This window comes from Dipodomys merriami, unplaced genomic scaffold (genome assembly GCF_024711535.1).
Source record: "Dipodomys merriami isolate MVZ:Mamm:240054 unplaced genomic scaffold, mDipMer1.0.p SCAF_92, whole genome shotgun sequence".
Classification (NCBI taxonomy): Eukaryota; Metazoa; Chordata; class Mammalia; order Rodentia; family Heteromyidae; genus Dipodomys; species Dipodomys merriami.
This window is the reverse complement of record NW_027206535.1, coordinates 4,888,983-4,910,067: the sequence shown is the minus strand read 5'-3', so window position 1 is coordinate 4,910,067 and position 21,085 is coordinate 4,888,983. Positions and strand designations below refer to the sequence as shown.

General features: G+C 44.1%; 1 protein-coding gene and 1 pseudogene across 1 annotated transcript in view; one reads left to right on the top strand and one right to left on the bottom strand.

Annotated features, from left to right (window-relative positions):
* The first annotated feature begins 244 nt into the window (after positions 1 to 244).
* Positions 245 to 1,037, top strand: LOC138821463 (thioredoxin-dependent peroxide reductase, mitochondrial pseudogene; annotated as a pseudogene).
* A 4,385-nt stretch (positions 1,038 to 5,422) lies between these two features.
* Positions 5,423 to 21,085, bottom strand: part of LOC138821613 (synaptotagmin-11) — a 30,293-nt gene continuing 14,630 nt past the window's right edge. The window contains exons 3-4 of the mRNA XM_070014045.1: positions 10,427 to 10,550; positions 5,423 to 9,127 (exon numbers count right to left, since the gene is read on the bottom strand). Coding sequence (XP_069870146.1) covers positions 8,817 to 9,127; positions 10,427 to 10,550 — 435 coding nt within the window. The 3' untranslated portion in view covers positions 5,423 to 8,816. The remainder of the gene's footprint in view (positions 9,128 to 10,426; positions 10,551 to 21,085) is intronic.

Here is a 21,085-nt window from a genome sequence, read left to right as displayed (position 1 = left end):
GCACTAGCCTTGAGCAAAAAATTTCAGGGACAGCAACCAAGCTGAGTTCAAACCTGAAAAGTTCAAGCAAACAAAAAGCCGAAAGCCTTGTCACCTAGAATAGAAATTATTTACAAAGTTATAAGCATAATTTTTGGGTTATAGCTCAGTTGTGGGATGTTTGTATAGTGTGCATGAGGTACTGCAGAAAGAAGTTACATAAATTCCATTATTGCAATCATAAGAACATTTGGGGCTCTTGAAGATGGCGGCTGCTGCCGGGAGGTTGCTTCGGGCCTCGGTTGCCCCGCATGCAAGCAAGCACCATCTCTCAGGGTATTTCTACCTCTGCAGTCCTTAGGCATGTTACTTCTAGAAGAATGTGCTTGACAAACTGTGGTCTGGCTCTACTCAAGCAAAATTTGCCTTTAGCACTAGTTCCTCATCTTACGTTCCTGCTGTCACCCAGCATGCACCTTACTTTAAAGGCATAGCTGTTGTCAATGGAGAGTTCAGAGTTTAGCCTTGATGACTTTAAGGGGAAATACTTGGTGCTTTTCTTTTACCCTTTGGATTTCACCTTTGTGTGTCCTACAGAAATTGTTGCTTTTAGTGACAAAGCCAGTGAGTTTCATGATGTGAACTGTGAGGTCATTGCCATGGACTCCCACTTTAGCCATCTTGCCTGGATCAATACACCAAGGAAGAATGGAGACTTGGGCCACATGAACATTGCACTCTTGTTGAATTGAACCAAACAAATTTCCCAGGACTATGGTGTGCTGTTTGAAAGTCTTGGTCTTGCACTCAGAGGTCTCTTCATAATTGACCCCAATGGAGTCATCAAGCATCTGAGTGTCAATGACCTGCCAGTGGGCCGGAGTGTGGAAGAGACCCTCACTTGGTTTGTGGAAACCCATGGAGAAGTCTGCCCAGCAAACTGGACACCAGATTTTCCTACTATCAAGCCAAGTCCAACAGCTTCCAAAGAATACTTCGAGAAGGTCCATCAGTAGATGATCTGTGTGCACCTGAACCTTCACTACAGAAAACAACCTCAGCTGCGCCCATTTAGCATTGCAAAGATTATTTATAGAAGGAACAACCCAATCATGCTTGTATTTATAGATACTACTCTTTATTTCTCTTTAACAAATAAATCCCTCTTGTTTCCATTTCCTAGAGAGGTATCATTCTTTTTTTTGGGGGGAGGGGGTCCAGTTGTGGGGCCTGGGCACTGTCCCTCAGCTCTTCAGCTCAAGGCCAGCGCTCTACCACTTGAGCCACAGCGCCACTTCCAGCTTTTTTTCTTTTTGCTTATGTGGTTGGTGTTGGGGAATCGAACCCAGGGCCTCATGCATGCAAAGCAAGCGCTCTACCACTGAGCCACCTTCCCAGCCCGAGATATCATTCTTAATGTTTTCTTTTTTTTTTTTCTTTTTGTCGGTCATGGGGCTTGAACTCTGGGCCTGGGCGCTGTCCCTCAGCTCTTCAGCTCAAGGCAAGCGCTCTACCACTTGAGCTACAGCGCCACTTCTGGTTTTCTGGTGGTTTATTGGAGATAGGAGTCTCACGGTCTCTCCTGCCTGGGCTGGCTTTGAACCGCGATCCTCAGATCTCAGCCTCCTGAGTAGCTAGGATTACAGGTGTGAGCCACCAGCGCCCGGCCTCTTAATGTTTTCTTTTTTGTAACACTGGCTAAAACTTTGTCCAGGCAGTAGTTAGTAGCCAACAGAAGTCCTTTATTGGCAATATCCTTATTGATCATGTCTTCAATGGGCAAAGGAAACACTTCCTCCTTAGCCTTCCAGACTTTTGTTGCTCCAGAGTAACACAAGTATGGAAGACTTCTGATCAAGAGTCCTGAGTTTTCTTCTTGAAGTTCTTTGTATTAAACTGAATTTCCTTTGAGACAACAAAGCTTTATGTTGTTAGGCTCTGCTGTCCAAGCTAACTCAAAATGGATGTCTGTGTGATGGAAACAAATATGAATTGAGACTAAAACACGGTGGAAACGTGACTTAACTGATCATGCATGACCCTGTCCCTGAGGTTTCTAGTTTCTAGTTATTTTATTCACTAGCTGACTTAGTTCAGTGTGTATTTTCAAATAATTATTAGATGTAATTATAAAGGATCTATATTAAATCCAGAAATTGAATTTTGATTCAAGTGCTTGATGTAAAATATAACATAAAATAAACATACTTTAAAATAAAAAATAAAAGAACATTTGGTAGCTGTGCCAAAAATAGCAATGCTTGCCTCTAAGTGTAATGTTCCCTGTTTATATGACTTCATTGTTTATTTTACATCTTTTCTACAGTGACCATGAGTAGTGTATCAGGGTGAAAATACACAGCAAATAAAATTTGATGATGGAATAGTTGTTAAGGTTTGGGACCTTAATTTTCTTTTCTATTTCCCAATTTCTTTTAATGTGCTTATATTAGTTTTGCAATTAAAAATATTCTTTCAGTGACTTCAAAAGTGTAGAGACTGTTGTGCTGCTTTTTCTCTTCTGCTCACAGGGGAGGATAATTTACACAGAACAGAAAATATGAAAAGTGACTCATTACAAGTGGGGTGTGGTGGCATACATTTATAATCCCAGCACTCAGGAGGCTGAGCCAGGAAAAGCACAAAGTCAAGGCCTGGGCCACAGAGTGAGATGCTGTCTTAGAAAACAAATGAACAAAGTTCCTAAAACAATGAAAAAAATAAACAACCAGGCACTGGTAGCTTCTGCTTATAATCCTAACTACTTAGGAGGCTGAGATCTGAGGATCATGGTTCAAAGCCAGCCAGAAAAGTCCATGAGACTTATCTCCAATAAACTACTCAAAAAAAAAAAACTGGAAGTGGTGCTGTGGCATTAGCCTTGACCAAAAGGAGCTCAGGCATTGTGCATGATTTTATTGTGCATAAGAAATTATAAATTCAAACCTCTGGCTTAGACGCAATTAGAAGGTATTATGTAGCGGGCTGGGATGGTGGCTCAGTGGCAGAGCGCTTGCCTTGCATGCCTAAGGCCCTGGGTTCGATTCCTCAGCACCACATAAGCAAAAAGAAAAAAGCCGGAAGTGGTGCTGTGGCTCAAGTGGTAGAGCCCTAGCCTTGAGCTGAAGAGCTGAGGGACAGCGCCCAGGCCCAGAGTTCAGGCGCCACGACCAGACACCAAAAAAGAAAAAAAAAAGAAGGTATTATGTAGCATTTGAGGTTATGCCTATTACTAAAACACAGAGAGAGACAACAGAGGTCATTTTCCACATAGTGTTTAGTGAGTACCACTGTTGTATTTGATCACCCTTTATTCTACCTTTTTTTGTGTGCCCCCTCCCTCCCAAATACAAACAAAATAACAAGAGAAAAGCCAAAAAAAATAGCAACAATGGAAACTAATATGTATGTGTGTGTATATACAATTCAAGAAGAATTGTACTCATTACCTGATTCATGTAATTGTAATCCCTCTGTATATCAACTCTACAACAACAATAAAATTTTTTTTAATTAAAAAAAAAGTTCATGGTCAGCACCCAAGCCCAGTTTCAGGACCAGCACAAAACAACAACAAATAAAGAAATAAAGAGCAAATCATTGCAGACTTTAAGGAAGGCAAAGAAATCCACAAAGAGCAGTAGCACTGGTCACATTATCTCAGTGTTGCATTGATCTGTGTTCCTTTTGAAGTTCATAATTATACATGATTATTTGATTAATACCTGTCCTCTGCTAAACTCCTTAAGAACAGAATCCTGGTTATCAATGGATTGTATCTTCCATGTCTGATATAGAGTAGACACTCAGTAAATAAGTATTTGTTTAATGGATGAAAAAGAGAATGGAACTGACCAGTCTCTCTTCCCCCACCCGCCTCCCCGGTCATGGGGCCTGAACTCTGTGCCTGGTCACTGCCCCTCAGCTCTTCAGCTCAAGGCTAGCACTCTACCACTTGAGCCACAGTGCCACTTCCAGCTTTTTCTGATTATGCAGTGCTGAGGAATCGAGTCCAGGGCCTCATGCATGCAAGGCAAGCACTCTACCACCGAGCCACCTTGTCAGCCCTTGACCAGTCTTAATATTGCTTTTTGGAAGAAATATCTCCAATTAAAGGAGTCTACTTGCATGCCTAGCATGCATGAAGCCCTGGGTGATTCCTCAGTACCACATAAACAAAAAAAGCTGGAAGTGGCGCTGTGGCTCAAATGGTAGAGTGCTAGCCTTGAGCTGAAGAGCTGAGGGACAGCGTGCAGGCCCAGAGTTCAGGCCCCACGACCAGACTCTTCCCACCCCCCCAAAAAAAAAAGAAAAGAAAAATAATTATCCTTCTATTGTTCTGATATTAAAACATTAAATCTCAAAGTTGAGAGCTGATGACTCAACCCTGTAATCCTAGCTACTTAAGAGGCTAAAATCTGTGGATCTCTGTTCAAAGCCAGCCCAGGCAGAAAAGTCTTATGAGACTCTTATCTCCAATTAATGACCAAAAGCCAGAATTGGAGCTGTGCCTCAAGTAGTAGAACACCAGTCTTGAGTGAAAAAAGCTAAGAGAGTACCCAGGTCCTAAATACCATCTCTCTCTCTGTGTCTCTCTCTGTCTCTGTCTGTCTGTCTGTCTGTCTGTCTGTCTGTCTGTCTGTCTGTCTGTCTCTCTCTCTCACACACACACACACACACACACACACACACACACACACACACACACACACCCCTTATGACACAAGTTATCCACCAAGTAAGTCTCTAGGACAAGAGCCTATTTTTTTGGAGGTACCTGATTATTGAACCTAGGGCCTTGTGTATATTAAGCACATGCTCTACCAATGAGAAATACGTCCAGCCCCAATCTGCTTTTTTTGTTGTTCTGGTCCTGGGGCTTAAACTCAGGGCCTGAGCATTGTCCCTGACATTTTTTGCTTAAGGCTAGTGCTCTACCTCTTATTTTATTTTATTTTTTTAAGAGTCTCAGAACTTTCTGGCCAAGGATAGCTTTGAACTGTGATCTTCAGATTCCAGCCTCTTCAGTAATAGTATGACAGTTGTAAACCACCAGCACTCCACTCCTAATCTGCTTTTTTTTTTTTTTTTTTTTTTTGCCAGTCATGGGGCCTGAACTCTGGGCCTGGGTGCTGCTGTCCCTTAGCTCTTCAGCTCAAGGCTAGCACTCTACCACTTGAGCACAGCACCACTTCTGGCTTTTTTTCTGCTTATGTGATGCTGAGGAATTGAACCCAGGGCCTCATGCATGCAAGGCAAGCATTCTACCACTGAGCTACCTTCCTAGCCCCTAATCTGCTTTTTAAAACATATTCCCCAGATGATTCTCAATCCAGTAGCCTTGGGACTACACTTGTCATATCCTAGAACATCCTTTGGGTGCCTGTGTGTTACATTCATTCACCATAGCCCAGCTTCCAAGAGAATCAGGCTGACATCACTGTGCCTATTTAATGTGAATCAGTCTTTATTTTGCACTTGTGTGGTGCATTAACAAATTCAACATACAAGATAGCATTACATATTGTAGGTTAGCGTTACAGCATTATGCAATTTAACACGATTCATGTTAGCTTTTTCAGTTTTTTTTCTTTTTTCTTTTTAATTTGACACATTTTATTTTTGAGTTTCATTTTTACAAGAGAAGACACAAGGTAAAGAAAGACGACCACTTTGGAGAGGGATCGTAGTGAGGGCAATGTCACTGTCATGGCCATAGTAGAAACCTTCCAAGAAAAAGGACTTGCATATTCCCTCTCCTGAGCAAGCCACCACTGTCCCACAAACTAGTTCTATCTGTTTGGATGCCCAGAGCACTGTCTGTACACATGTACATCTTGGCTGTGCTCCATGAGAAGAACTGAAAGAAGGAATAACTCATGCAGGGACTCTTGTTATTACAAAAAGATCTTGTTGTCCCAAAAGAATCAAGATACCCACCGAGAAGGACAATCTCTTGGAAAACCAGAAGTGACCATTCCCTGACCTATTCCTGACCACGAGTTCCTTGTGCAAAAGCTAGGATGTGATTCTCTTGTCTTTCAACCGACTCTCAGGAAGAGGCATTCCGTCTCTATCCTTATCAAGTTAGCTCTGGAAAGAACCAATGCAAAAGCCAAAGTCAGCTAAGAAACTTTGGGACAGCAAGTCCAGGGCACAACGGACCAGGCCTGAGGTAGGAGGGAGGAATCCTGTGTTGTCCACCTCTTTGCCCTTTTCTGGCAAAGACACTGAGGCAGCTCCTAGCCCACATGACTCTCAATTCCTCCCCTGTCACCTCACCATGGACTGCTCCATAGACCCAAAGAATACAAGGAATAAAGCTACAAGGAGACTGGGAAGAGAGGAGTAGGGTGAGGCTGTTTTCCCAGACTTAGGGCAGGAGGAGCTACAGAGGCACACACAGCAGGGCAAAGACCAGACTCCACCTGTTGCTTTGCATTGTTTCTGGGAAGGAAACAAAAGCGGGTTGCTCAGCGATTTCTGATCTTTAGACATTAAGGCGATGAAGAGGAACCATTTAGAATTTCTTTTTTTTTTTCTAATGGGGCTTCAGAATGCTCCTGCCAGGTTTACATTAAACTATTTCAAAAATGCACTTTTAGAAAACAAAAATTATTCTCCTCTACGTATGATACAGTATTTACATTCCATGGGTTATAGGACAGAGACTAGTGGTGTGATCCCAACTAATGGTGCAATAGTGAGTCGAACTACGGGGCAGAAAGGATGGCTGGGACAAGAACAGAGAGTTGGCTTTGCTTGCCCATAACTGCTCTGCATTGTCAAGAATCTGAATTAAAACAAAATCAAATGAAAAGAGTGTGAGTAGGGGAGCAGAGTGGATTTAAATCCACAAGAGCTAAGGGAACAATACCAAAGGCAATGTCACCAGACTCTCTAGGGAGACTTAGCTTTTCCACACTCTTCTCAGAAGTGATGATCTTGTGTGAAAATGAACATTTCAATCTCAGCTAATCTTGCAGGCCCTGAATCAAGCTTCTGTTTATCTGAGTTCCTCTTCAGGCTGTCAAAACTATGTACCTATAATTGATGAAACTTACTATCTGAAAGGTCTCAACACTGAAGACATGTCTGCACTGAGAGTAAGGAGACCTGGATCTCTTTGTTTTATTTTTTATTTGTTTTAAAATGGTGCTGTGAAAAGCATCAGAGGCCAGGCATTGGTGGCTCATGCCTATAAACCTAGCTATTCAGAGGCTGAGATCTAAGGGTCGCAGTTCAATGCCAGCCTGGGCAGAAAAGTCCGTGAGACTCTTATCTCCAACTAACCACCAGAAAACTGGAAGTGGCACTGTGACTCAAAGTGGTAGACTGCTAGCCTTGCACAGAAAAAGTTCAGGGACAATGCCCAGGCCCAGAATTCAAGTCCCATGACTGACAAAAAAAAAAAAAAAGCATCAGAGTACAGATACTACTCAGTCGTATTGTTATTTATTTTTGGTGCCAGTACTGGGGCTTGAACTCAGAGCATGGGCAGTATCCTTTAGCTTTTTCTGCTCAAGGCTGACACTCTACCACTTGAGCCACAGTCCATTTCTAGCTTTTTAGTGATTAATTGGAGATACGTGTGTCAGAGACTTTCCTGCTTGGGATAGCTTTGAACTTGCTCCTCAGATCTCAGGCCTCCTGAATAGCTAGGATTACAGGCATGAATCACTGACATCTGGCTTTTTTTTTTTTAAGAGCCATCATTGAAAATTTAAAGGAGAAAGACTCATTTCTAAGGGCCTTATGAAGCAAAATCAACTTCATTAAATCTAAGTCATTGGAGAAGACATGAAAGCTTCTTTCCATGGCCAGCATTTCTGGAAGAATAATTGTCAATCAAAATTTTGAAATCTCTGAGGATTTCCAACCCATCAATCAGGAAATGGTTGTCACTACTGGAGAAAGCTGCAAAGGGGATATAGACATTACCTTTCTCCTTTCCTTGTCCTCTTACCTGAAAACAGCGCCGAAAATCCGCTAATGTGTTTCTTGCTAGTATCCTCTACCTGAACACAAAATCTCTAAAGAGAGATACCCATCTAGTTTTGTAAATCCAAGTTCTACCTGATAAATTTGACCTGTTCTATGTGCTTCACTAGGGTGATCAGAGAGTCACAGACTTCCCTTTACCCCTTTATAGCAAGAGACTAACAGAAAAGATACCCCACTCCTTAATGATTTTCCCCCTGCTGAAACCCTGCCTTATCTTTCCCACCTTTCTTTCTTGGCTTAAGACCAATCTCTAGACTTTGAGTTCAACCAAAGAGCAGAGATATAAGATTTATAAAATAAATGCACACAGGAGAAAAGATGAGAATGATGAAAATATGAAGTTTTACAAGAGCAAAGTTTTCTTCTGTAGAGATGGGGGGACTGGGGTGGGAGTCACTCTTCAGAGAAAGCCCAATTGAAAATAAAAGAGGGCAATTTCAGGTAATCAGCAAATACAATTCGGCACAAAACACAATTTTCATGGATTAAAATCTGCAACTTGATATTGGCAGTTAGGCTAATTTCTTTAGTTTGTATTAGACATGCAAGTATAAGGTTACATTGTTATATATAGACTTATGGGGATCTCTCCCTCTCTTTTCCCCCCATTTTTAAAAAACAAAAGAAGTTCTAGTGCCTTGCAAAGGAGAGAAAAAAAATATCATTGCTAGGAATTGATCTGTGGCTGTGGTCATGTGGGATGTTCTTTGTGGGGTTTGTTACGAAATTTTCTTGTACAACTAAAATGAGGTTTTGAGTCCACTTCTCTGTCATTCTCCCCCCGCCACGCCCCTCCCCAGCCTGGCTGTGGGTTAGCAGCGAGAAGAACAGGATTAGTACTCGCTCAGACTGTGCCACTTGGCTATGGGCTTGCGGGGACTCTCACAGACCTCTCTCCAGTGTTCAGCACCACTGGTTGTGACACTGTGTGCCCCCAGGATCAGCCTCCCTACCACCTCATTCTTGGTAGTGCGATCGAAGTCGATGACAAGGAACTCAATGCTGATGTCAGGCAGGAGGTCAGTGGGGATGTCATAGATGAAAGACTCGTTGAAGACTGGGTTCAAAGTGCACTTCTTGACATGGGTTTTCTTCTTAGCGATGCGCTTTCTGCCGTAGTAGACGTTCACCTTGACATAAGGATCTGGGGCCCCCAGAGAGATAAGAGAAAAAGAGAGAGAGGCCTATGACCCAGTCCTCCTATATATCATGAGAGTTTCATGGTGGAACTTTGTTTCAGAGGGGACTCTGTTGCTCATAGCTTTGGTGACCACCCCCATATGGCCCTCAGTGATTAAAAAATAAATGTACACAGACTATAAGTGAACCTGATTGCCTGGACAAGGGGTAAAGGGAACTAAGCAAGAATAGAACAGAAGTAGGGTGTCCGTGGCTCACACCTGTTATGCTAACTCCTCAGGAGGCTGAGATCTGAGGATTGTCATTCAAAGCTGGCCCAGGCAGATGTGGTAGAGTGCTAGTGCTGAGCACAAAAGTTCAGGGACAGTGTCCAGACCCTGAGTTCAAGCTATAGGACTGATACCAAAGAAAGAGAGGGCTAGGAAGGTGGCTCAGTGGTAGAACACTTGCCTTGCATGCTTGAGGCCCTGGGTTCGATTCCCCAGCACCACATAAACAAAAAGAAAAAAGCTGGAAGTAGCGCTGTGGCTCAAGTGGTAAAGTGCTAGCCTTGAGCTGAATTGCTGAAGGACAGTGCCCAGGCCCAGAGTTCAGGCCCCACGACCGGACCCAAAATAAAATAAAACAAAATAAAATAAAATACACAGCCAGCTGGGCACCGGTGGCTTACTCCTGTAATCCTAGCTACTCAGGAGGCTGAGATCTGAGGATCAAGGTTCAAAGCCAGCATGGGCAGGAAAGTCTGTGAGACTCTTATCTCCAATTAACCACCAAAAAACCAGAAGTGACGCTGTGGCTCAAGTGGTAGAGCACTACCCTTGAGCTGAAGAGCTCAGGGACAGCGCCCAGGCCCAGAGTTCAAGCCCCATGACTGACAAAAAAACAAAAACAAAACAAAACAAGGGGCTGGGAAGGTGGCCCAGTGGTAGAGTGCTTGCCTTGCATGCATGAGGCCCTGGGTTCGATTCCTCAGCACCACATAAGCAGAAAAAGCTGGAAGTGGGGCTGACGCTCAAGTGGTAGAGTGCTAGCCTTGAGCTGAAGAGCTGAGGGACAGTGCCCAGGCCCAGAGTTCAGGCCCCATGACCGACCAAACAAAACCAAACCAAACAAAAAACAGTCATAAAAGCCTCATTTGCTTACCCAAAGCACCTCCCCTCTAAGGAAATCCACTGGGCCTGCTCAACCAGAGGAATAGAGAAAGGAGAAAGAGGCCAGGGATCCTGAAATGTGGAGCCATTCTTGGGCCACAGTCAAGGAGTCAGGGTGGTTCAAACAGGAATAGGTCGAAGTAAATAGCTGCTACCTGAGAGACCGGTGATATCCATCTTCGGCAAATGTCTGGCTTTGAGGACCACCACTGTCATTCTCTGTGCCACAGGCTGATATGACAGAGACACCTGGAGCTCCCCTCTGCTAATGCACTTCTGTAAGGAAGAAGCAGCAGGTGAGAATCCCGGCAGAGGGCGCAGAAAAAGGCACAGATGTGAGCAGTGGGCAGAGAGTGTGGTGTGGGAAGAGAGTATGGAGATGGGCAAGCACAGGGATGAGTAGTATATAGGAAAGAAGTCCAAACTCTCCAATGGCTCTCTTTGACAGGGAAGAGGAAAGGAAACATGATCTTACTCCTCATATCAAATAAAATCATTGACATGGAGAGGCAACACGAACTCTGAATCCAGAAGGGCTTGGACTTAAATCATGCCTATTTTACTTTCTCTTCCCTTTCTTTCTCTTTTCTTCCCTTCCCTTCCTTTCTCTCCACTCCACTCCCCTTTCCTCCCCTTCCTTCTTTTTTGGTCAGTACTAGGGGTTGAACTCAGGGCCATATATTCATATCAGCTTTTCCACTCATGGCTGGCACTCTACTACTGGAGTTATACTTTCAGTGTAGCATTTTTCTGGTCAATTCAAGAACCTTATGGACTTTGTTTTTACTTGTCTAGCTACAAACTGTGATTCTCAGATCTCAGCTTCCTGAGTAGCTAGGATTATAGGCATGAGCTCCTTGTACCTAGCCTGACCGTCTTTCTTTCCTTCTTGGCCTCCTTCCTCTTTTTTTTTTTTTTGCCAGTCCTGGGCTTGAACTCAGGGCCTGGATGCTGTCCCCTGAGCCCATTTGTGCTCAAGGCTAGCGCTCTTCCACTTAAGCCACAGCACCACTTCTGGCCTTTTCTGTTTATATGGAATTAAGAAATCAAATCCAGGGCTTCATGCATGCTAGGCAAGCACTACCACTAAGCCACATTCCCAACCCCTGAGCTCTTTTTCACTCAAGGCTCTACCACTTTGAACCACAACTCTACTTTCATTTTTCTGGTGGTTAATTGGAGATGAGTCTCAAGAACTTTCCTGCCTAGGCTGATTTTGAACTGCAGTAATCAGATATCAGTCTCCTGAGTAGCTAGGATTACAGGCATGAGCTATAAGTACCCAGCTGACTATTACTTCCTCTTTTTTTTTTTTTTTTTTGTTGTTGGTTGTGGGGCTTTAACTCTGGGCCTGAGTGCTGTTCTTCAGCTCTTCAGCTCATGGCTAGTGCTCTACCACTTGAGCCACAGCACCACTTCTGGTTTTCTGGTGGTTTATTGGAGATAAGAGTCACAGACTTTCCTGCCCAGGCTGGCTTTGAACCTTGATCCTCAGATCTTAGCCTCCCAAGTAGCTAGGATTACAGGGATGAGCCAGCTTGACTGTTACTTCTTATCAATAATTGAACAAGTTGTTCAGCATCTCTGTACTTCAGTTTCCTTATCTGTAAAATGGAAATTGGTAAAAAACAGTATCTATCTCATAAGATGATTAGGAAGATGAAATAAGTTCAAATTTGGAAGCTACTGATGAACATGTAGTATTCTCTCACTTTGTTCTTGTGGTTAAAATTTTTTTATTTGAAAACTAGAGCTAGGCTAGGATGTGGCTGAGTGGTAGAGTGCTTACCTAACATGTATGAAGCCCTGGGTTCTGGACATGGGACAAAGCTTAAGAAATGTCTCAGGAGAGATGGTAAGGATTTTCTACACTTTGTTAGCCATTTGGATGTCAAATGTTAGGGAGGTGGAAGAAAAAGAAGACTATTTATTATATTTCTAGCTTAGAAAGTACAGAAGCCTGGGATAAGGAAAACAAAAATTGCTAAGGTTTGAGGACTTAAGGACATAGTTAATTTTGGGACTATATAATCCCTTTGTACCAAACTTTATGCTTTCTATTCCTTAAAGCTCCCAAAGAAATGTGATCTTTTGTACAAATTCTCCTTAAATGGAGTAAAACTAGACTGTACTTATCACTAGTCTATGTACGTCACAAAACCACAGGAATGACTTAGCATCCACCCACGAAGTGCCAGGCTCTGTGCTAGAGGCACAGAAAAAGGACAATGGGGAGCCTACCCCCAAGAAACTCCCACACTAGACCACAACCTGGTCAGGCACATATAGGGCAGAAAAGAATGGCAGCAGCAAATAGGTAGTTAGATCATTAATGGAAAACAAGAAGCAGATCTCATAGCTTATGCTATGATGATAGACCATAACTTGTCTCAAAGAATAAGTAGGGCTGGGAAGGTGGCTCAGTGGTAGAGCGCTTGCCTTGCATGCATGAGGCCCTCGGTTCAATTCCTCAGCACCACATAAGCAAAAAGAAAAAAGCCAGAAGTGGCGCTGTGGCTCAAGTGGTAGAGCGCTAGCCTTGAGCTGAAGAGCTGAGGGACAGCTCCCAGACCCAGAGTTCAGGCCCCACAACCGGCCCCCTCCCTCCAAAAAAGAATAAAAGTCATACTTCACATGATTTAAAGAAATTTCAGCTGGTCTGGGTGTTAGTGGCGTACACCTGTAATCTTAGCTATTCAGGAAGCTGAGATCTGAGGATCACAGTTCATAGCCAGAAAAATCTGTGAGACTCTTTTTTTTTTTTTTTGTCAGTTGTGGGGCTTGAACTCTGGACGTGGGCGCTTTCCCTGCCCTTTTCAGCTCAAGGAGAGCGTTTTGCGGCTTGAGCCACAGCGCCACTTCCGGTTTTCTAGTGGTTTTATTGGAGATAAGAGTCTCACGGACTTTCCTGCCTGGGCTGGCTTTGAACCGTGATCCTCAGATCTCAGCCTCCTGAGTAGCTAGGATTACAGGCATGAGCCACCCAGCTGTCTGTGAGACTCTTATCTCCAAATAACTACAAAAAAGCCAGAAATGGAGCTGTGGCTCAATTGGTAGAACACTAGCCTTGAGCAAAAGAAGGTCAGGGACAGCATCCAGGTGCTAAGTTCAAGCACACACACACAAAAATTTATCTGGGTGTTGGTGGCTCATACTTCTAATCTTACTCAGGAGGCTGAGGCCTGAGGATCAAAGTTTGAAGCCTGGGTAGAAAAGTCCCCGACACTCTTATCTCCAATTAACCAGCAACAAGATAAAGGTGTGGCTCATGTGGCAGAGTGCTAGCCAAGGGAACATGTCTTGGCCCTGAATTCAAGCACCAGTAATGATAAAGTTTTTTTTTTTTTTTTTTATGGGGGGGGGGGGATCCGGTTGTGGGGCCTGAACTCTGGGCCTGGGCGCTGTCCCTGAGCTCTTCAGCTCAAGGCTAGCACTCTACCACTTGAGCCACAGCGCCACTTCCAGCTTTTTTCTTTTTGCTTAATGTGGTGCTGAGGAATCGAACCCAGGGCTTCATGCATGCAAGGCAAGCACTCTACCATTGAGCCACCTTCCCTGCCCCTAATAAAGTTTCAAAGGATGTTTCCTTCTTTTTTTTTTTTTTTTTGCCAGTCCTGGGGCTTGAACTCAGGGCCTTCCCACTGTCCTTGATCCTCTCTGTGCTCAAGGCTAGCGCTCGACCACTTGAGCCACAGCACCACTTCCGGCTTTTTCTGTTGATGTGGTACTGAAGAATCGAACCCAGGGCTCCTGCATGCTAGACAAGCACTCTACCACTAAGCCACATTGCCAGCCCCCAAAGCATGTTTTCCTTCTTATATGTAAGCAGTCTGGTCTTGTACTTGATCAACTCTGTTCAGAAACGGCTGACTTACTATAGCTTATATGATCATCTTTTATAAACATACTGGCCTTATGATAAGGACTGAAGGACTTTTCATGCTTGAGTTATAGAGAAAACACAAGAATGGGGCAGAGTTATCTATTATAATAAGATAATAAAATATTTATTTGATATACATTATGTTATTATTTATTTATTTTTGCCAGTCCTGGGACTTAAACTCAGGACCTGGACACTGTCCCTGAGCCAATGTGTGCTCAAGGCTAGCACTCTAACACTTGAGCCACAGCACTACTTCCGGCTTTTTCTGTTTATGTGGTAATCCAGGGCTTCATGCATGCTAGGCAAGCATTCTACCATGAAGCCACATTTCCTGCCCTATAATAAAATTTTTATAATCAAAAGCCTCCTGCTCCTTTCCTAGTTCTTTGGGAAAGCAGGGGGACTTCCAGTTACCCTTCCGATTGTTTTCTTCCCTAAAATCACTCCTCAGGCAACAGTTCTTCCTCTGATCTCCTCCTTCACCTTTGGCCATGTCACTTGGGCAGAGTATCCATCCCCATCCAGCTGCCCCTTTGTGATAATCCAGTCTGCATCCACACTGCCACCTGAATGCATTCCACCCAAGGCCAGAGTTTAATGTTGGCCCTCTCTCCCTCCCTTTCTCTTTCCACCCAGTTCCCATTCCAAGTAGTACGGTCAATGGCTCTTTCTTTTGAAAAGCTGCATTGAGGCCAGGGAGTGAGGAATCTGTTTCCCAGTCCCTGGGCCTGGTGAAACAAAGACCCTGTTGGAGGATAAGAAGACAAGGGGAGAAAAGACTTCAGCTATGCCTGGCAGAGCGTGTGCTTTCAGAGAGCACGTTTCTTCCTCAGTGGAACTGAGGACTAAACAGGGACCTAAAGGATGCATTGGGATAAATGAAAGACTAGGTGAGGATAAATCTGATTCCTTCCACTTAGTGGAGCAACCTCTTTTAGAGTGATTTTCTAGACACGGTCTACACTAGGTGGATATTTTGGTCCCTCAATAAGTAGGGAGAAGTCCTGAGAGCCACTTCTTCTCTAAATCACCATGAGGAAACAAAAGAAACAAAACCTTACCATTCAACTATTGCTCTCTCTTTTCTTCCCCAAATACACATCAGTAACAACTCTCTTTATGTTCCTAGAAAACTGGCATTCCTTTTTCTTTCTCTCTTTTCAGTTCCTGCAGAGAGACTGGATGACCTCTAAGGTCCCTGTAAATCTGAGATCCTAAGAATCCTCTCATTCCCATGACCATTGTCCCAGGCCATTAACATGACCTGAAGAAATTATAAGGCAATGTAACAACTCTATATTTTTTTACTTTGTCAGTCATTCCTTCTCCCCTGTTTTCTCTTTATTCCCTAGCTCTCGAAGTACCACCTCCTTTCTCTTCTGTGGGAGATTTATTATGGGAATGTTCATTTACTTAATTATCATAAAATATTAGAAAATAAAACTGTTATGTAAAAAAAAATTCTTCCAAACACTACCTCAGAGATGTTGGGCATAGTTTTTTTGTTTGTTTGTTTGTTTTTTTGGTCAGTCGTGGGGCCTGAACTCTGGGCCTGGGCGCTGTCCCTCAGCTCTTCAGCTCAAGGCTAGCGCTCTACCCCTTGAGCCACAGCGCCACTTCCGGCTTTTTTATTTTTTTGTTTATGTGGTGCTGAGGAATCGAACCCAGGGCCTCTGGCATACAAGGCAAGTGCTCTACCACTAAGCCACCTTCCCAGCCCCAATGTTGGGCATAGTGGATATTGGCATTTCTTTTCCTTTCATAACAATCAAGAATTACTTGTTTTTTAAATAAATATCAGTGATAGCCAGCATTGGTGGCTCTGCCTGTAATCCTAGCTACTCAGAAGGCTGAGGTCTGATGATCGCAGTGCAAAGCCAGCCCGAGCAGAAAAGTCCATGAAACTCTTTTTTTTTGGGGGGGGGGTTTCCGGTTGTGGGGCCTGAACTCTGGGCCTGGGCGCTGTCCCTCAGCTCTTCAGCTCAAGGCTAGCGCTCTACCACTTGAGCCACAGCGCCACTTCCGTTTTTTTTTCTTTTTGCTTATGTGGTGCCGAGGAATCGAACCCAGGGCCTCATGCATGCAAGGCAAGCGCTCTACCACTGAGCCACCTTCCCAGCCCATGAAACTCTTATCTCCAATAAACCACCAGAAAACTGGAAGTGGTGCTTGGCTCAAAGTAGTAAAGCACTAGCCTTGACCACATTAGCTTTCTAGCCTAGGTCAGGCAGTGAAATGGACTAGTCAGAAATGATGAGCAGTTCTGGGTTTCCTCAAATGATTTACACTATAATAGTAGAAGACAAGAGATGAATTTTCCATGGGCTGGGAAGTTGGCTCAGTGGTAGAGTGCATGCCTTGCAAGCATAAGGCCCTGGGTTCGATTCCTCAGCACCACATAAACAGAAAAAGCCGGAAGTGGCGCTGTGGCTCCAGTGGTAGAGCGCTAGCCTTGAGCTGAAGAGCTAAGGGACAGCGCCCAGACCAGAGTTCAGGCCCCATGACCAGCAAAAAAAAAAAAAAAAAAAAGAGATGAATTTTCCATTAAAGGCCAGGAAATGTAGTAATAGACAGGAAATTTATGGAAATACAATTAATTTTATTTAATTATGGCACCTATGCCTCCATAGCTGGATTACAAGCTATGCATCACCATATCCCTGGTTGTTTGTTGTTGTTGTTATTTGCTTGCTTGTTTGTTTTAGTCGGTTCTGGGTCTTGAACTCCAGACCTGGGTGCTGTCCCTCAACTCTTTAGCTCAAGGCTAGAGCTCTACCACTTGAGCCACAGCCCCACTTCAGGTTTTCTGGTGGTTTATTGGAAATAAGAGTCTCGTGGAGTTTCCTGCCTGGGCTGGCTTTGAACCTTGATCCTGAGATCTCAGCCTCTTGAGTAGCTAGGATTATAGGCATGAGTCACAATTGTTCTTTGAGATAGGATCTTATTAAGTTTTTGTTTCCCTTGGGATGGCTCCAAATTGAATCCTACTATGTTAGCCTCCCAAATAGCAGGGATTGTAGGTAGAACCATTGCCCCTCATCCAGAAATGCAATTCTTGCCAGTTACCACTCTGGAATCTTTGGAGGAAGAGAATTTTGTTCCATGCTATAAGAGGATAAGTTACACAGCTCAGGAAAAATCTCTCTGTTCATGTCTCTGTCTCTGTCTCTGTCTCTGTCTCTCTCTTTCGTCAAACTAGGGCTTGAACTCAGGGATGAGTTACTAGGAAAAGGAATTACTAGGCATGATGCAGATGGAATTCAGTTCTACCCATAGGAACTAGAAGAAGAAAAAGGACTTAGCCTGGCTTGAAAGTTCTAGTGTGGGGATGCACAGGCACTGGCATCCTGTCTGGGGCCTCTCCTGGGGATGTGTTGCTCAGGATCCTAGCCATGGCTTATTCCCTGTGAAAGGAGTTAATAAAGTGGAAAGAAACTTGGCTCTCACCAAGAGCCCCTGGCAGTTTAGCAAATGCTATTGTCTGTGCTCTCTGCCCAGTGCCCTGGATTTGAAGTTGTTTTGTTTCCAGCCCAAATCAGACGTTTTCTTTGCCACTCTTCCCAGCTTCAGCTTGGCCCAGAGCCATCATTTACCTCCTTCCCACCCCAGGCTTGGAGTGCAAGTGTATGAGCTGTCTGGGAGAGTCTGGCTGGCTGGCGGCTTTATCAGGCTGAGATTATGGGAAGGATGTGTTGGGAAAGATTCCTCTGTGAGGAGAGATGGATGAAGGCAGGAATGGGGCACTGGAGCTGCTGTAGATGGGACACAGGAAAGACAGAGGGGATGGCAGAGCCATGAAGAAAGAGGGGGGTGAGAGGAAAAGGCAGAGAAGGTTCCAGTTACTTCTTCAGTTTCTGTCCATCCACTGACTCCAACCTCTGGATGCAAAACTGGCAGTGTTGAACTCTGGGATGTCTCATGTATGCTGGCATTGGACAAGCGCCTACTTCACCCTCTGACCCAATGCCTCTAATATTCTTCACAATTCTTAGACTTCCCTGGCCTTCATGAGGTGGATCTGAGTGTGCCAGGTGGCAGGAGCACTTTTTTGGGACATAACTGGGCTGATTGCAGTGGGACAGGTACAGAGAAGCATAAATGTACCCAGAGAATGTCCTCCCTGCCACTCCACCCTCAGCCTGGCACAGAATCCTTCTTTAGTGACAGGCCTTCCTGGCAGTCACTGCTCACTCTACTCTTCAGTTCCAGGAGCTTCTCTGCCAATTCTGATCCTTCAGTTCCTCTGAGTCTGGAGTGGTCTTGCAAGTGGAAACAGTGTTAAGAGAGAAGTATGTTATCAAAATGAACTCCAGGAAATAGAAACAAGTTTTTTTTTCTTTTTTGTTGTTGTTTTCTTTTTGTCTTGTTTATTCATGTATCTGTCTTTGAGGGGGGAAGGGGGACACAGAAATGAAGGGACTAAAGATGAACAAATGCAGTAGTGTTGTTCACTAGACACTCTGTTGAAAATGAACTATACAACTTGTGGGTGAAGACTGGAGGGAAAACCTGGGAGAGAACAAGGGAAGGGGTGATATTGTCCAAAAAGAAATATACTCTTTACCTGACTTATGTAACTGTAACCCTCTAGACATCCCCTTTTTTTTTGGGGGGGGTCCGGTCGTGGGCCTGAATTCTGGGCCTGGGCGCTGTCCCTCAGCTCTTCAGCTCAAGGCTAGCGCTCTACCACTTGAGCCACAGTGCCACTTCCGGCCTTTTTCCTTTTTGCTTATGTGGTGCTGGGGAATCGAACCCAGGGCCTCAGGCATGCAAGGCAAGCGCTCTACCACTGAGCCACCTTCCCAGCCCTAGATATCCACTTTTATAATTACAATAAAGAAAAACTCTGAAAAAAAAGGGGGACGTATGGCACCCTTGTTGCAGCAATGGCTGCTGTACATCTCAGTTGGGTGGGCTTTGGGAGAGGGCCAGTGGCCAGTGCTTCCTGGGTTAATCAAGACATACTGGAATGTTACAGGTTATCCAAGTTTTGTTGGAATATCTCCTTGATTGTTTTTTTTTTTTGGTTGGTCATTGGGCTTGAACTCAGGGTCTGGACTCTGTCCCTGCACTCTTCAGCTCAAGGCTAGCACTTTACCACTTGAGCCACAGTGCCACTTCTGGTTTTCTGGTGGTTTATTGGAGATAAGAGTCTCACAGACTTTTCTGCCCAGGCTGGCTTTGAACTTTGACCCTCAGATCCCAGCCTCCTGAGTAGCTAGGATTACAGGTATGAGCCACTGGTGCCTGGCTTATCTTGTTGGTTTTTAAATTAGCATACTAGTGTAACTATCTCAAGGGTTTGCTCATCTAGAAAACATTGCCTAGTGTGCATCTAATGTGGATGTAGGGTGAATTGTAAATGAATAATCACTGAGTAAACAGTAATGCTTAATATTGTCAGCAAGTAAAACATCATGAAATAGAATGAACATCTTCAAGGACCTTAAGAGTAATGCTAGAAAATGTGTGTGTGTGTGTGTGTGTGTGTGTGTGTGTGTGTGTGTGTTGTGTGTACATGAATGCAGGTAATAGGCTGGAAGAAAAGACTAGATATTAGAATAGTTGGGCCAGGAAAAATGAATACAGTAAGGATTATGGACTTCTTATGGCACCTACCACACTGTCTATATAATAATTGACAGGGGCTGGGAAGGTGGCTCAGTGGTAGAACGCTTGCCTTGCATGCATAAGGCCCTGGGTTCCTCAGCACCACATAAGCAAAAAGAAAAAAGCCAGAAGTGGCACTGTGGCTCAACTGGTAGAGTGCTAGCCTTGAGCTGAAGAGCTGAGGGACAGCGCCCAGGCCCAGAGTCCAGGCCCCACGACTGGACCAAAAAAAAAAAAAATTGACAAAAGTGCTTGTCTTTCTCCTCCAATAAAGCAAGAACTCCACAAGGCAATAATATACCAAGTATATTACCTGGTTGGATCCTTATAACTTTGTAGAAAGGCAATGTCATTAGCAGAGGAAACAGGCTTAAAGGAGTTCAGTAACTCACCCATTGTCCTGCAGCTGGAAAGCCATAAGCTAGAGTGAAGTTAGGCAGTCCAAGTGCTTCACCACAGAACTACTCTGCCTCCTAATCATGAAAAAAATGAATGATCCAGTAGTGTGGAGTGGAGGCATACTGTTTCCACTTGTGAAATTAATTCAAAATCTAATATTGGCTCGGTGGCAGTAGGGAGACAAGACAGGGTGGAGGGTTCATAGCCTTCTAATTTAAACAGAGGAGAGGAGGGATGGAGAGGGGGGAGGAGAGGTCACTGTGGCAAAGCTTTATGCCTGAAGGTGAAGCAATTAAGTTGCATTTATAAAACGTCTACAAAAAGACATATACATAATGCTATTCTTAGGTTTGGGCTGGGAAAAGAAAGTAGAGAACAAAATTACTGAACTCTGTGTGTGTGTGTGTGTGTGTGTGTGTGTGTGTGTGTGTGTGTGTGTGTGCTGTTTCTAGGGCTTGAACTCAGGGGCTGGGTGCTGCCTTTTAGCTTTTTCACTCAAGGCTGGCATTCTTCCACTTGAGCCACAGTACAGTATCCAGCTTTTTCTTTTTCTTTTTTTTTTTTTTTTTTTGGTGGTTGGAAAGAAGAACCTCATGGACTTTCCTTCCTGGGCTGGCTTTGAACCTCAATCCTCAGATCTCAACCCCAGAGTCGCCAGGATTACAGGTATGAGCCACCAGCTACCAGCCTGAACTTAACAAAAATTTTTACGATGTTTCTCAACAGATAAATTTGCTTACTGGAAGATCAGATATCATTTTGGAGAATAAATTAGCCCCCATACTCTGGTGGGATGGAGGCTATAGCGCTGGTGGGCCAGCCTACTCCAAATAGCTGGATACAGCATCAGGTTGATAACCTCCAAGTGGAATTTTAGAAGCCATCTGCTGGTCTCTCCTCAGGCAGCTACTTATTG